The sequence below is a fragment of the Halyomorpha halys genome, unplaced genomic scaffold (assembly GCF_000696795.3).
Source record: "Halyomorpha halys isolate HHAL.00 unplaced genomic scaffold, Hhal_1.1 Scaffold812.1, whole genome shotgun sequence".
NCBI lineage: Eukaryota > Metazoa > Arthropoda > Insecta > Hemiptera > Pentatomidae > Halyomorpha > Halyomorpha halys.
In genome coordinates this window covers 93,658-109,643 of record NW_027110061.1, presented here as the reverse complement: position 1 = coordinate 109,643, position 15,986 = coordinate 93,658, and the positions used below count along the sequence as shown (strand labels likewise).

Genomic DNA, 15,986 nt, shown 5'->3' with positions numbered 1-15,986 from the left:
TACATATATATAATCATAAATGAAGTAGCACTAGAAAGAGAAAGCTGGTGATAATCCAGCTGATGGCTCTGATATTCATCGGAGTGCATACAATGAGGCGGTACAGATCTTTTCAAGAAATATCTCTAGACCTCCTTCTATCTGAAGATATAGTGAAATATAAGTTTAAGATTACGAGCTGAGGTGGTCTGGTAAATCTTCAGGTGTGTATTGACTTGGTAATAGAGAATTAGAAACCTTAGTAAATGAAAAATTAGGTGTTAGTAAATTAACAACCTGAGTGTGGAACCGGTACTGAGTGACGAGACCCAACAGGTGCTACCACGAGGAAGTACTTCCCCAACGTATAAAACGAAGTGAGTCCTCCCAGAAACTGTCTTTCGTCATTCCTTAGATATCGTCCCACTATTCCTAGCTGTGGCATCCCGAAGACTAATGGCCATGTCATCGTGAAATGAACCGCCTGTGATATCCCACAGACGATATCCCTCTGGAAGGAAATGAATCCGCTCTCACAGAGTATGATATTCTTTAGCTATTGGCCTATCAAAACTACCTTTACTACAAAGATTTGTCAGTCTGGCTGAAAACTAGTGTTCTTCCTGCCCACTTTAATCTCAAATGAAGATGACCAGTTCCGAAAAAGGCCACCGAACAGAGGAATCAAAGAAGGAGAAGGAAACCTAGAACTGTGAGTGCTATGTTTATGTCCAAAAATGTTTCACTAGCAGTGAGATACATTCAGGCGTAACATCCCTTAGTTTCGAAAACCGTACGGCCACAAAAGGTATAAACAGAAATAATTACGATAGGGATTTTGGTTTCGTGTTCAAATTAATAAATTTTCCTCTGTTTTTAAAGTCATAAGATGATGCCTGTTTCAATTAATATAATTAGAACTAAAAATTTATCACCAGATTTTAAGAACTTTACCATATACTTGTGGTCCCGTGGCAAACTCCGCGTTCCACCAACAACAAAAGTCCTCGTCTTTGGTGGTGTTACTTTCATTGAAGGCCCAATCGGCCTAGTAGTCGGTTTCGTTTCACTAGTCACGGATCTCCTGCACCACTGTTTCTCTAGCCAGCGGCAATCTATATATTTTTTAAATACTTAGAAAGAGTATAAATGTGAAAAACTTGGTCATGACATGAAAGTTTGTTTAAAGCATTAAAAAGTTTTGATACAATCCCACGTTTTTTATACAAGATGGTTGTCAAGCCCACTAGTTGGAAATTATCAGGAATATAAAACTATAATATATTGGGTTGTAAAATAAGTTCGTACCGTTTTTCAATATAATCCTCTCTGTGTTTATGAAATCATGTTTACTTGGTCAATAATGTTTACATATTCTGAACACTGTATAATTAAGCTGCATAAAAGCGCATCAGTTTCAATCAAGATTCGTTATCTTTGTGTGGTATTTTGCTGTATCTTTAACTGGCTGGTGGGGGACTTCAACGCCTGCCACAGTCTTTGGCACAACTCTTCGATAAATGGGGCCGAGAAAGAACTGGTAAAAACCGCATTCACAGTGGTCCACCCGGACACACATATGTTTCGCCACAGCGGAAACGGATCCACCTCCACCCTAAATCTGCTTCTCACCAGGTAGCCCAATCATATCACAAGCTGCACCGCCATGGTTCCATGTCGTCGGACATCGTCCGGTCCTATTTACCATCCATGGACGTCCAGATGAACCGAAGACAAGATTCAGATACCAGGAGGCTGACTGGGGAAGATACAAAGTGGATGGCTACATCTCCTGTTGTTAGTGTTGGCATATCCGGTAGTCTTTGGCACACTTCTTCTTTGTATATAACAGGAGAGTACGTGGCTGGCTCCATCACCAGGAGGGCTGGACCAGCCTGGTAACTGCAGGAGGCAACCAGACGTATGCAGTGGACAAGGTGCAGTTCCATCAGTGGGCTGCACCACAGTAAAAAAAAAATTAATATTTGAATAATTAGTAAAAGAATAAAAAAAAAAATTGGTGATCTTTGGGTGCAGTGGCATGAGCAAAACCCAGTGCACTACCCCACTGCTCCCGCACCCCGTGTGCCAGAAATGTAAAGGAGGGGGATAAAAAAAAAAAATAATAAGTATGGCTACATCGATTAGGTCACTGCTATTGTCCGCGTGGCCACATCTGAGAATATCACCACCACACATTCCACCACATGGCTCATTGAGAACCAGCGCACCATGAAGAACACTTGGTAGCGCTCCTGTTCTCGGTCCTCTATTCCATCTACACGGCGGATATTGTAAAAAAGCGATCATCACGGCAAAGGTACACGATATTTCCATCTATAGCAGCAGTGTCAACGTCACTACAGCCCTAAACCACGCCGAAACTGTATGAGCAGGTATCACACAGAAACTTACGAACATCAACATCAGTGTAAACCCAACGAAAACAGACAATGTGATATTTGCTCTGCAGAAGGGGGAGAAATCCAAATTACCACGATCCTTCCAAGTGAGGAACACCACACTAGCGCCATCTAATTCAATAGTATACCTCGAGATCAAGCTGGACCGACATCTTACTCTACCCACTCACATCTACCATAAAGTCAGACAGGTAAGACGAAAAACCTACCGCCTTCATCACCTACTCTCTCATTTCCTTTAAAATTAAAATTTATACGCCCAGCTCTCCTATACGGGGCGCCGCTCTTCACTCATCTCCGGGATGAAACACAGCACCATTTATAGCAGTTCTAGGACTGTGTGCTGCGGAAAATGGTGAGATCTACGTAAGTGAGAAAGACTAAACAACTTCACAAGATCTGCGATTTACCGACTGTGCCCGAGTTTATACAACGGAAGCATATCAAGTTCTTCGACTCGCTGAAGTGACCAATCACAACCAGTGCAACAGACAGATTAAACGGATTCTGAAAAAAAAAAAATACTAGAATCTGAACTTTTGATTGGAATCGCTAGTAACAAAACGCTACGAACTTATTTTACAACCCGATACTTTATATAAAAGACGATATGAAAAGATAAAAATGACAGAATAGGTTCAGGATATCAGAGAAAACTATGTTATTGTTTTCGGCTAATAGTGAGTGACTTTGAATTAGTAGATAATTTTATTCATGTATGCGTTTCTATGGAAAAATAAATGTAAAAAAAATACAATAAAAGCTTTTGAATTAAAAAAAAAACACAACCTGTAGCACCATAAGTTATTAAGAATCTAGGATTCGGTACATTAAAAGAAACTGACCCGACGGTTATGCAAGGAGGCGGACTCCGTCAAGATAACGCTCAACCATAATTTTTTTCCCACAAACTACTTTGTAACGGTTTTAAGACTTTTCCCCAAAGCTTCGGAAGGGAAAATTATGATCCGGGGTTTGTTAACCAGAACTCTACCTCGTCTTCTATGTCTGTTCTAAAATTTGTTGCTCTCGCTGCTCTAAAACTCGTGTGCTTATCTTCGTATACTTGCATAATTCCTATATTCACTTTTGCTTTATTTTATGTGTATATTGATTGTAATATTTTCCCATTCTGGTAGTAATCGTTTGTAATTGTATTTCAAAAATCCTAAGACAATTTTAAAATTTAGGCCACAAATGTTTCATGAAAAAAACAATATTTTAAATATTACTAGGATCACAGAAAAAAAGAAAAATGCTAAGTCCTTTGCAGTACTATGATAATAAAACTTACAATAAATCTACAATGTTCCCATAATCTTGTTTACTCACTTTTAAAAATACATGTAGCAATTCTTAGATATGCAAGAATAGTATTATAATCAAACTAATAACGGACAATATGGTATGAGTTTTAGTAGTGGTTATTAATACTGAAAATAAAAATATCTGATAATTTACAAACATTTATAATTTCAGATAGTTTATTTTATGTACGCATTCACACACACACACACACGTTTTTAGTAGTAAATTACATATATACATAGATATATTTAGTGATATCTAGTGTAATTAGGTATACTATATCTGATATAATCTGTATAGTAAGTAATAAGCAGACATCACCTAACTTTGGAAAACTATAAATATTACAGAGTTAAACAATATTTGTAATGTGAAACTTCTTAATATACTACTGAGTATGCTATGACTATGCTTGGAAAATCCGAATAGCTTGAAAGACTTTGTTGAACTCTCGTGCATAAGAAGAAATATTAATAATTTCAGCTTTATTGGCATTGTTCTTTTTGAGGTGCTGCATTTATCCTCTTTTTCTCTACTACTCACATACTAAGGAGGGGAGGAGAGAAAGGGGGAAGGCCCATCCTACAGATTACCTTCCAAAAGAATGGTAAGGTTTGGTTTTAATTACATAATATCACCACGAAACAAAAGTCAATCCGCCCAGGCCTGAATCTAGGTTGCTAAGGTAACGCCTCAACTCACAAGTCTACAACTTCCTCGAAATGCAATGATCAATAAGTCAATGAGTTAGAAACTAGTACAGGTCGGTGTTATAGCGGTTTTATGATATTTATTATAGCGGATGTTTTAGAAAGTGGAAAGGATACATTCTTCGGAATCTATGAATCCATATCAACAGAAGGGAAATTTCCAATGTATAGGTCGGCAAGCCGAAATTTCTTTAATTTAAAAAAAAAATCTATAAACGAAGTAAACTATTAATTCGTTAGTTGGGAATCTGCAATCCAATCTGTAATCTCACAATCCCAAACCGAGATGGATTCTAATTGATTATATATTAATTAGTATCCAGTAAAAAAAAAATTATACACGAATATTTTAATTACGAATGAATTATACTAAAGCGACAAGAATGATGAACTAACAATGAAGTGTGGGTCCGCAGAAGTTAAAAAGGTATCGAAATCAAATTTATTGTATCAAACATTTTTTTATTTTCATTACTTCCTTTGAATCTGCTGAAAATTGATAATATTATTCTTTGACTGGACTTAATTACAGAATTATATTTAATGCTCTTTTTACAGAATACTACAACATTTTAATGAATCCTGCTCTTATTGCTAGGTTGAATTCTTGTCGCTCTCTGATTCATTAGAGATAATCTTATCAGCACTGAACTATATAAACTTCTGAATTAAACTTTTAGCTTGGAAGTTTGAGACTAAGTATGTACAATAAAGTATAATTTAAATTTTTGTTCCTGAAGATGGCGTTTTAGCCGAAACTTTGAGCATATTGTTTTATTTAAATTTGTAAAAGAATTTTTCGCCTAAAACTAACTCGAATAATATTTTTTTGTACTTTGGTCTCCGAATTTAAAAATTTATTACCAGCTCCACCCCATACCTATATCCCATACTGGAAGACTAATCCAACGCCAAATAAACTAGCCTTATTATTTTTTATCCAGTATATTTCTCAACCTTCGAGCTAGAATATTGATAATAAGTAGTTAATCGTAACCTGGCTTCAGTATTTTTTTCAAATAAAAAACCAACTTTTTTTATTCATCTTAACATATTAAAAAAACAAAGCAATGCTCTTTTTTTCGTATTTTAGTAACAAATTTTTCACTTTCACGTGGTCAAATCTTCTCCAGTATACTGGGCACATTAGACTATAAAAATTACTGTATGAAAATAAAACTTTTTAATGCTTTAAACTCATTAACAAATTGAACTAAATTTTCGCAGATTGATATCATGAATAAACATAACATAAAACTTAACAATAACTATGAAGCATTCATTGGACCTATTGTAAAGCCTTACCATGTAGTTATGTATCCTAGGTGCAGCCTCTTTACCACCAACGACATTTTTTGTGGGAATGAGATTCTTTCGGCATCTTTTTTCCAGCTTGGCACATACTATAAGCAAACAACACCAAAGCATTGGTGCAAGCTACTATTAGTGTTAGTGACTCATTAACAGTTTTAATTGTATCAACGTAAAGCTTATGTTAAAAATTAATAAATCTTAAAATAACAAAGTAATATAACTTAGATTTTAAAACTAGCATTAGCATTACAACTTTTGTTCAAATTAATATTTAATATATTAAAACAGAAGTTAATAATTTATATATATATATAGAGGGAGAGAAAATGTTTTTCAAATATTGAGCAGCTGCGGATGAACAGAGATTGCCTAATTTGGTACTTGGAGTCGCAACCTTACAAAAGAAAATTGGAAAAAGAGGTATGCAAAAACTTTTACTAACAAAGAAAATGACCCCAAAAAAGTTAACACCCCCAAAAGTTAATTCTCTAACACCAACTCAATAACTTTATAACCTTCCATAGGTCCTCTGGACTGGACCCGATTTTAAATGAAATTCATATTTACAGTATAAAATAACTTCAGGCATTGACTTTCGCCTCATTTAATTCATAAGGGGCCACTATAGCTTTAAATAGATGTTAATAAATCAGCTGTGTGGTTTTAACTGGTACTATTGTGGTCATAACAGCATTTTCTGTCACGATGATAGTGATTAGGGTGAATGACAATTGAAAGAAACTGTCTGGCGGTGTAAGTTAGTGTCACATGAATATGCCTTGATAGTGAACTGCTACACATCAGAATCTTATCAGAGTTCCGTCATGTGTGCTTATTTACATTTTTTTAGTATTTATAGTAAATTTTAGTATTTAAATTTGTATTAATAGTTTTTTTTTATAATTTTTTCTTGATTCAGTTTGGTTTTCTTTCTTTTTTTTTCTTCAAAAATTAGGAAAATTTCATGTCCGACATGAATAATATTGTTTCCAAGGATCACTATCTAGGAAATCAAGTTCTCTACATAAGTGTAGACAGGCTTTCAAGATGTTCGGGAGGTCTCTCGAGTTCGAGTACTTGGATTTATCATTAGCTATTTGTCATATACAACATACTGAAAAAATATATCAACCCCATTTGATGCTAATTCAACCTCTCTTTCTAAGGATGATTTTGTTTGGTAATGGTTTTAACTAAAAGCTAACCAAATAAGATTCATAAGAATTTTTTATCTTTTATCAATCTTAACGCTACTATTTATTTTATTTTCGGGTTGAAAGATATGTATATATTCTCTTAAATAACGCATTAAAATTCTGTTATTACAAAAGCAATTTGTGTTGCGTAAACTAGGCATGCTACGATTAAGCCTGGTACCATGCAAGATAAGAAAAAGAATCTTACATTCCAGCGTCCTTTTGCCCTGTTGAACTCTATTTATCCCCGTGTTCTTGCAGCAGACAATCGGCTCTCGACCATTGAAGCCGCAGATTGGAGGGCGGTTTGTCTTAAAGTCTCCAGCAGTCTCGCATTGGCTGAGTAGGACACAGGTACCTTGACCTCCACCGAGGGGTCGGCATGAGTCTCCTGAAAACATAGATAACAAGAAGTAAGAATAGGTAAAGGAAATGGCATCTTTAGTGCTTATACCTTATTGACAATCTTCACCTTACTGACTGTTTGAGAAGAGTTGCCTCCAGTATTTTACATAAAAACTTCACCAATATTTTGTATTGAATTAACGTTCAACAGAAATTTCCACAAATCCTACGATATTTATTCAGCAATTCATACTTTTGATATGTCATCAATGAAACTAAAACTAAGTAATTATTTGCTAATTTGAATTATCCGAGCCTGGCAATAGCGTTATGTTTCCTTCACAAAAAAAAATATTGATGCCTCGAGGATTTCTTTGTGTTGAATAATGGCTAAGCGGTGCCTACATCTTGTACTTTCTTTGGTTGTGCAAGAAGGTAATTTCTTCATGATAACCCTAAACCGTCAGATTCTTTCCTAATTATGGGTGCTCACTTTGTAAGGGCTCAGTGGGCACTAGAGGAACCCTGAACCCTTATGATTAACTCACAGAAAGGGCTAAAGTAAGATAATAAAGAATTATCTGCCATATTGCAGGATTCGAACATGGACCCAGGACCTTCACTCCCAAAGCTATCTGCTGCGGTGCACTATCACCACAGCTGTTTTAATTTGATATTCAGAAGTCTCATTACAGTGTCATGTTTAACAACAGAGGTTGATATATCGATAAGTCGCAATATTTATGACCTCGACGTTTGTATTTTGGTTGTGTTTTTGTATTTTTTTTATTTTTATTACGTTCCCTTATAGTGGTACAGGATATTAATACTTTTTCTGGTGTAATTTAATGACATTACCTATTTAGGATTATGATAAACAATGTTCGTTCATTTATTTTTAACATTTCGACATAAATCGAATAAATTATGCTATTTATTAAATGAATATGTAGGCCAAAACGTAGTGAACTAATTAATGGATATCTTGTGAAGTATTAACAACTCATTTTAACTTAACCAATTCACATGGTTTCAATTAATAACTGAATTAACTTATTTTTTATTTGTTTATCTCTTAAATCTGTGAAATATAACTTCAAAAGTATTTTAATAAGTAACTTTATGACATTAATCTCCTTCTGAATTTTAAAACGGATCGCCTTTGAAAGAAGGAGAACAGGAGACTCGGAAGCTTATTCAAAGTAAGCCGCTTCTGTTTAACATGAGAGTCCCATGTCATCCTTATATCAAATGTTTGTCTTAAATATTTGACCGAGTTAGTATGCGGAACGGGTTTGTTGTCAAGGTACACTGGAACGGAAAATGTGTTGGAGTGTCAATATAATATGTTGTAAACATTCATTGTTTAATTTGATTTTCCAAAGAGTTCAAATATTAATCAGTTATATATTTCTCTCTGCCGAAAATTATTTTTTTTTTATAAGTCAATAGGAGAAAAAAAGAAGTTATTTTACAACAATTTTCAATTAATTTAATGATAGCAATAATAGCAGCGTGGTAACGCTCCTGTCTGCTAACCCATAGATTGCGAGTTCAGGCCCGGCCCTACCCGGGATTTTTTCAAGCATACAATTATGTAATACTCACTCACAATTTCCCTCCGAGCATTTTTGAGGCCCGTTAGCCAATGGGTGGCACTCAAAAAAATAGGCGTGGAAGTAACGTACCCACCCTATGAAAACCACGTCAGGAAAAGGTATTTCTTAAGTACATCGCCCGAGGCCTTGGACCTCCACGGTCTGTCGCTCCAATAAAAAAAAAAATATATATATATATATATACAGTTAATAGTCAAAATTGATGAGTCTGTCTACAATAGTTTAGGGGGGTTCAAAAATATAGGTTATTCCAAAATGTTACGAAAAATTTTAGTTTTTCAAGAAAATTACGCGTGAATTTTTCTGTTATAAAAAAAGTTCTATTGTTATCTAAACTAAACAAGCGTTATTTCAAATATCATTTAAGGTTCATTGTCCGTGAAATTTATTCTATTAGAGAAAAGCCTAAATTGTCACTCATTTTTTATTCTGAACTCCTCCTAGAATACTTTACGTTCAATAGTTCTCGAGATACAGTTTTACAAAAAGCACCATATTTTTTTCCAAGTAACGAAAAAACAGGATTTTGTGACCATATTTTATAGATTCTAGATTTAATTTAGGTGCTAATAGAGAGGTGTACCATAGTTTTTGTGAACTAAAAGTTTTTTATGAACCACGATAAATCAACATTCTGTGAATATATTTATTTATGATTTCATTTGAGAACTAATAGGCATCTGTACTTCGTTAGCAGAGAGTAGTAGTTTCCATGATATTTGCTCAAAAAAATTCACAAATTTTGTTTTTGTTATTTGAAAAAAAAATTCTAGAACTATTGAACATAAACAACTCTATTAAAATTTATATTTTGGTAAAACGTAAATTGGACGTACAGATGTCTATTAGTACTCAAATTAAACATAGTTTTATGCACTATAAATTAATTAAGGACGTTTACCTTCGTAGGAATTGTAGTTTTTATGATATTTGACAAAATAAATTCAAAAAATGTTCCTATAATTGTTCGGAAAAATTTATATTTATGAAAAACTTCCCATCAAGATAAACGTCATAAAATAATTTATAAAACACGAAACTAGCTTTAATTTGAGTGCTAATAAAAAATTGTTCGTCTAATTATTCCTGGGGTACCAGTTTTCCTAAAATAAATTAACTACCTAATGATTTTTCGTCATGAAATGTTTCTTTTTAAAAACGTGTTTCACGGATATTATTGAATGAAAACAGATCTATTGGGACTCATATTTTAGGTCATTTATTTTACTAGAAATGATGTTATGTTAAGTTTTCGTGTCTTATAGGAAGTTATAAATTTATGGTAGAATTGTAAAAATGGTAAAATTGTAAAAAGGTTTTAAGGTTTTAAAACTTCTGAGGTTTATTATACTCCTTAACTATAGTTGGATATCTAATATATCAATTTTAACTACACATAGTTTTCATTAAGGTAATCAAATGTTGATGCTAAACAATTGCCTTTTTTTCCTCTAGGATCTTGGACTAATTCGTTAGGAGTTGTATACAAGAAACTGAAATTTAAAAAAAAATGTTATCAGCAAATCAAAAAACTCTAACTTAAAATCGAAGGCTTTTCTTTCTTTATACTTTTAACTTTCAAAAAATATGCTTTATACAAAAAACTTAATAAAATTAGAAACATTTTTTTTTTCTTTTTCTGAAATACGTGGTTTTCATACAATAGGTTAAATATTAAAGCCTCGTGGTAGAAAGTTTTTTTTTATAATTGTTCAAAAATTTTCTTATTTATTAAATATTTTCGGCAAATGTGAAAAAAAAAAAAATGAAAACACTAAAAATTTGTTTAGTTTTGGTTTCTATGTTCACTTATATGTATGGGGAAGTATGCGATCGTACAAAATTTTAAATTCCAGTTCTCGATAGAAATACACGTTTTAAGGTCTCCGGAATCTACATTATCATATCTTGAAACATGGTTTATGCGAGTGGGTGTGTACATCCTTGCTCAAAAACTAAAAGTCGTATGAAATTAAAATTATATTTTTTAGACGGTATATACCTGGGATATTACTGTATTTTTAATAAAATCAATTGGCCGGAAAGCCCACTTGAAATAATCGATTTTTCTCATTTTTTTTTTCGATTTTCCTACAATCGGCTCTCACTCACATTCAACAAAGTACAATTAAATGTTATTTAATGTTATGTTACGTACAAAACATTAAATAACATTAAATGTTATTTAATGTTATGTTACGTACAAAACATTAAATAACATTAAATGTTATTTAATGTTATATTGGTCTACTCTCTATTAAAATAGTTTAACAGGACTTACATACCGATCTGTAAAAAATCTTTTTTTTAAAGTACCTTTAATTTTTTTATTTGAAATAATTAACCAAAGTAAGAAAAAATGGATAAATATGAACTATAAAAAATTAATAAATAACAAAAGAAATAAAATACCCGATATGCTGAGACATGAGACTAGACCGACTGGGAATCACTCCATAATTCAAGGTTGGCTTCAGATAAACAAAATATTTAAATTATAAAATAAAAAATAAAATATAGAATTATATCCAAAAATGTATACTATTTAAACACAAACGTCTTTAATCTCGGCATATTTCTTCTAACAAGCCTTTTAATTGATTTGACACATTAATTAATTTTTTTTTCAATCTGCAGGCTAATTACCCGAGTCAATAATCTTTAAAACAAAAATAAATTAAAACAAAGTAATATTACAACAGTTTCTTTTAAGATTTTCTAAAAGCTCTATCTAATTACAAATTCATATTATTTTACTGCATTAATATTATTTTATATGACAATATTCTTCTTTACACAAATTCACACTGATCACAACTGTTATCACAAAGGTGATCACACCAGATCTTTTATCACCTGATTACAGTGCTTAATTTATTAATACATTTTTATTTTTCACTTCTAAATTAACATCTTCCATTCCTGACAATCCTCCGAGGCGCCTGAAAAGAAGATGGCCACGAGACCAGCTAATGTAAAACATCATTAGAGTGCTACCAATGGGTAGTTTCTCTACACTCCTGTAACACTCCAATTTAACTCAGATTTACTAAATGTATTATAATCTACAGTTGTAAATAGCAATAAATAAATATTAAAAAAACAAGAAAGAAATAACATAATTTTAAAAGCATCCGTACATGTACATACAAGACGTTTGTATAAATAAAAAATCTAATCTATTCATCTCATTCGTAATATTTTTATTTATTCATCTTATACGATGTTATTTAATATCTAAAAAAATTTTTATTGGCAATTACCAATTGACTACATGTTAATTTTACTCAAATTGCCAGGATAATGGTGGTTAAGACCTTTAGAATCTGATTTAATTTCTTTTTTCTGATTTAATAGTCTTGACAAACAGGCATTGACAGGCTTAAATTAACTTCTTCAGTGCTTTCATTTCAGAAATAATTATTTGATCAATTATAAAATAGCTCCATATAGTGAAATAAACATTTAAAAAATAAAATCTGAGCAGATTTTTTCTCGAACTGGGAATAACGAGTATAAAGTTTGATCCAGCCAAGAATACAAAATTTTAACAAAATATAACGGAGCCGTAATGCATTTGGAGAAGATCGGGAGGTCCTTTTTTCTCCAGTAGTTATTCATGAAATTCTTTCATATTTTATGTTTGTTAATTTTTTATTATTGCGAAAAATAAGAACTGATTATTATTATTTATTTTTTTAATAAGCAAAACAAAAGGACTTTAGAGGAAGATTTTTGAAAATTCGGCATTTTAGTGCTGTCAGAATATTTTTATGAGGTTAAAACCTATCTGGTATTAAATACTGCTTATTCATTCACCGATTTTAACCAAAATCGTTAAAGCATATAAGAAAATCGAAAAAACGTGAAAAATCGATTCTATAAAGTGGCACCACCGGTCCATCGATTTTATCGAAAAAGTTACTGCCACGTCCGAGGCATATGCCCGCCTTAAATAAGTAATTTAAGTTTCGTATGACTTTTATTTTTAAGTTTAGCTGTTCACAAACTTCCACTCAGACCATTTCGCGAGGCTTGATTATTTCCATCAAAATGTGAATTTCGGTCGAAACCTGAAATTCGAAATTTTACCTGATCGCAATACATTTCCTTACGACCAATTCCATATGTAGGTATGTAAAAGTGAATAATCACTAAGTTCCGCCGACTTGATATGACGTCAATGTTTTTGTGATAAATTATCCAGATGCTTCAGCCATTGACATTTACAATCTTCATATATCTCTCAAGACATTATGCAGTTACCATTTTATTCATTTAAAGTTTCTTAAAAAATATTTAAAAATATAATTATTCCGAAATATTGGATCCATATATCAATTTTTTTCTTTAAACATATGTTTGTGTTTTTAAAACTATATGTAAATCTATATATATTTATAAAAAGATACATAGAAGGAATTATGAATGATGCAAAATATTTAAGGATAGTTTATTAAAATTATATACTAAAACCATTTGTAGTAATGTTTTTTATTCAACATTTTAACCAGGATTATGTAAATTCCCAGTAGATTTATTTTGGCCGAATTATTTGAAATCGGAAGATTTGGTTTTTGGTGAAGGTAACTCCAAGTTTCATTAAAAAAATAAAATAAATATTGTCTTATATAATTGGGGTTCAAATATAATAACCAAAAGTTACTTTTTGGAATATTAAAAATAAATAGAAACAAACAGACTAATATATTAACATAAAATTATTTCTCAGGGTCAGATTGAGCCTTGAAATAACTCTGTATATAATGTAAATATATTTATATTTATATATTATAAATATAGAATATAGCTCAAATATTTTCTTAAAAAATTAGATTGTTTTTTGAAAATTTCGAAACTGCATTTATGGAAAGTCATAAGTTAACAAAGGTTACAAAACATACAAAAAGGCATCATGAATGGTGACAAATATTTGAAGATGATTAATTACAAATGTATATTAAAACTATTAGAATGGTGTATAGTCAATATTTCAAACTTGATGTTTTGGAAAAATTTTAATTATCCTGATAAATTTTTTAGACCTGAGATTTTAAATTATGAGGTTTGTTTTTAGCAAAATTTTTTCTAAGCATATATGTATATTCACGTCTGAGAAGTAAAAGTTTTTTTGACAAATTCAAATTCTACACCAAAGATTTATCCAGTGTATATCAAAATGTAAATTTTCCCTTGCCAAATAATGGGATATATTACAAATAAACATTTTCAATAAAAATGTAATTTCAGAGAATCAGATTCCACCTTAATTATCTAATTATAGCTTTTCAAAAGTGGATATGAAGATTTCTGAATGAGAGGTACGTTTTTCTTCCGAAAAGGATTTTTCAGACCAGGTAAATTACAAAATAATCCCTTCTGAAATTTTGTGGATTCATCCTTTTCACATAACACTATCCATATTACAAATTAATACAATAGAATATATCGATAAATAACGCAAGTAAATAATATATCAATATATAACAGACCTGACTCGAGCTCCAGTAATTCGGAAGAAGCTGCTGCAGTCAACCCAAACACGCCTATCAAGTAGAGGATCATGTTGAGACTGCTCGGCCTCTAGCCCCCACTATCCGAACTCTGGACTGGTTTTCCTTCAAAGATAATGAGCGATGCGTCATAGGCATCCCCATCTGAGGATTTCGGCTGAAGGTGGATGATTTTAGAAGAAAAAAGAAAGAACGTGACCACGTCATAATACTTAGTTGTTACTTGGAAGGAACTATCAATGAAGGAAGAACAAATCAAACGTTGAAGTGATTCAAGGAAAAAACAATTATTCGTATAAAAACTAAATAACAAATTAAATGATATTTTAGTTTAGAAAAAATATGAAATGCTTGTAATCAAGCCAAGGGGGGTTAGTTTAAAAAAATGTACTTTACTTTACTTTGTCCATCCGTTGTCGAGATATCATTTTTAATGGATTTTCCAAGAAAACCATGTTTTCAACATAAAAATCTAAATTTCTTCACAGTAAGAGAATTCTCCTTTTTTGGTACAATTCCAAAAATTTACGATGAATTCCCTATAGCAGAATACATTGTACGGGAAAATTTTGCTTTGTTGGGTAATCGTAGTTGACAAAGCGGAATAAATAAGTAATTTCTTGAAATACCCAGTAGAATCCCACGCAATGGATTTTCGAAGTACGATCTTGGAAATTTCTTGTTAAAAATAATTGAAGTCCATCCTCTTTAAAGAAGTTTTATTTTTTTCTAAAAGAAACATTTTTATTTAAATAATGTGAAGAAAATAAAAATGAATGAAACATGTCTGTAAGACAAGAAATCTCTCTTTTAACTATCATTAGCAAAATACTTTTGCTTGGAACGCATATACCCTATCCAAAATTCCAATCATATAATCCCAGATCACCAGTTTGGATTCCGAACATCCCAGTTCACTATCCAGCAATGTCATGTGGTTGATGTCTCTTCTGCATTAGAGCGCAGAATGTACTGCTCGAAAATCATTCTAGATGTGTTACATGCTTTTGATCGAAACTGGCACCCGGGACAGCTACATAACATCCGTTAATTTCTACTCTCTCCATATTTTTTTATTATCCGCTCCTATATCACAACTGTTCTGTAGTGAATCCAACGAACTTTGATTTGAATACTAATAGCCATCTGTAAGTCAGATACTTTTATTTATTTATCTCAACATCCAACATTTACAAAAAAGGAAAAATTAAAATTTTGTAAATATGCTTTGGAAAATTATCATGTAAACTTTTAATCATATAAATGTTTATTGTGCATTTAATTTATGCAATACATTTATAATACCTTCATTACAAATTTTGTGTTACTATTCGTCATGTCACTAAAATTTGGTGGTCGCCTCAATAACGGTTAAAATAATAATAAATAAAATAATGATCGTTCACATTTTCTAGGGATCATATTATCACGGTTATATATTCATCCATATTACATTTAATAAGCAATATAAATAAATTAAAAAATTTCTCCTATAATATATATTATAAAATATCCGTTGCTCATACGAACTTGCATAAATATCCTCTTATTTACGTATAGGAACATTATATATTTTTTT

General features: G+C 31.8%; 1 protein-coding gene across 2 annotated transcripts in view; it reads right to left on the bottom strand.

The window, feature by feature from the left end:
* The window catches only part of LOC106686363 (venom protease), a 32,905-nt gene extending 18,389 nt beyond the window's left edge, over positions 1 to 14,516 (bottom strand). The window contains exons 1-3 of one of the 2 annotated variants that reach the window (XM_014429618.3): positions 14,387 to 14,516; positions 7,139 to 7,321; positions 5,726 to 5,823 (exon numbers count right to left, since the gene is read on the bottom strand). In XM_014429618.3, coding sequence (XP_014285104.1) covers positions 5,726 to 5,823; positions 7,139 to 7,321; positions 14,387 to 14,459 — 354 coding nt within the window. In that variant the 5' untranslated portion in view covers positions 14,460 to 14,516. Of the gene's footprint in view, positions 1 to 933; positions 1,095 to 5,725; positions 5,824 to 7,138; positions 7,322 to 14,386 lie in introns of both variants that reach the window. The other variant, XM_014429616.3, reaches the window with a different exon arrangement.
* Between the last annotated feature and the right edge of the window lie 1,470 nt (positions 14,517 to 15,986).